Source organism: Daktulosphaira vitifoliae, unplaced genomic scaffold (assembly GCF_025091365.1).
Source record: "Daktulosphaira vitifoliae isolate Bord-2020 unplaced genomic scaffold, ASM2509136v1 Scaffold_2669, whole genome shotgun sequence".
Classification (NCBI taxonomy): Eukaryota; Metazoa; Arthropoda; class Insecta; order Hemiptera; family Phylloxeridae; genus Daktulosphaira; species Daktulosphaira vitifoliae.
Window position 1 is genome coordinate 1 of NW_026102229.1, and position 1,280 is coordinate 1,280.

General features: G+C 30.1%; 1 protein-coding gene across 1 annotated transcript; it reads right to left on the bottom strand.

The window, feature by feature from the left end:
- Positions 1 to 656: 656 nt before the first annotated feature.
- LOC126909970 (blood vessel epicardial substance-like) lies at positions 657 to 1,086 on the bottom strand (the record flags this gene model as incomplete). Its single annotated transcript, XM_050692375.1, has 2 exons — positions 1,055 to 1,086; positions 657 to 983 (listed from the first exon to the last, which is right to left on the bottom strand). Coding segments are annotated over exons 1-2 (359 nt in total), but the record flags the coding sequence as incomplete, so codon positions are not given.
- Between the last annotated feature and the right edge of the window lie 194 nt (positions 1,087 to 1,280).

Here is a 1,280-nt window from a genome sequence, read left to right on the forward strand (position 1 = left end):
TCAAGTGGAAGTTTAGGATAAGGGTGGCCGACCCCAAGCAGTTGGGATTAAGGCGAGGAAGAAGAAGATTTATAACGAAGAGCATTTACTCTCTCGATTCTTGTTATACAATAACATTACAAAATTACTCTATAAGAGTTAGAACAATCAATGCTTTATTTGTTAATTATAAAAACTTTGTTAAAAAAATTAATTTATAATAATCAAAGTGTTAAATTTAAAATAAATTAAATAATCTTAAATTTTTTAACTAATATAAAATATTTAAGTTAAAAAAGATTTAGATGATGTTTTTTAATAAAGTTTTAGGGCATTATCATGAACATGTCATTTATATTGCGTAAACATTAATATTGTTGAACGTAGTATAAAATTTAATTAATCAATATCCCAAATTATTAGATAAAACTAGGGTGTACTAAAGGGAGATAAAAAAAGTAGCTTATCACCCTGAAATTACCTCAGTAGACCAAAAAAAAATGTTTGATAAGATAGTCAGCAAAATTGAAATTAAAAAGTCAGTAAGTCGGTCATTTGATATTTTTACCCACTTAAAGTAATGAATTTACTACGCCCCTAGATAAAACATGACTCAAATTTTTTCGAGTTCTATATTTACTTCAATTTAAATTATTACTATTTTTTGAATAATTTACCTGCCCCTGAGTAAAATTGATAAGCGTTCATTGCTGGCAGTGACATCCTCAACAGCGTAACATTGTCCAGGAGTCAATTCCATAATAGATGCTTCACGAGTAAGCTCTCGGAAATGTTTTTGACTAATTTTAAGCGGTTTCAACACTCGTAGATACAGTTCCATCAACTCTGTTGATAATGTTGGAGGCATAAACTTTTTGCATAGCTTGACGGTATACACTCCATTCACCAAGGCCATTAAACAGTACCAAATTAGTGCATCCATGGCACAGACATCCGTGGAAGCCCATATACTTGACAATATAAATCCTAAAAATAGTGAAGCCCTAAAAAAACAAACAATTTTTTTATATAACTCATACATTTTTGTTATATATGCACACCAAGTACCCCTGACCAATAATCAAAACCGTATTCAGAACAGTACATTTTTGCAAAGAAAAAATTAAGGGGTCCCAGAAAAAATGGTCCCCAGTGCATAGGGGTGTCATTTTATATTCGATTTTTGACCGATACACCGATTTTACGAGATTGTTCGCGATTTATTACCCATAATTGAACCACGAATCTAAATTTTTATATTAAAAATCATTTTCAATGAAGGTTTTTTGATTTTTTTTTTT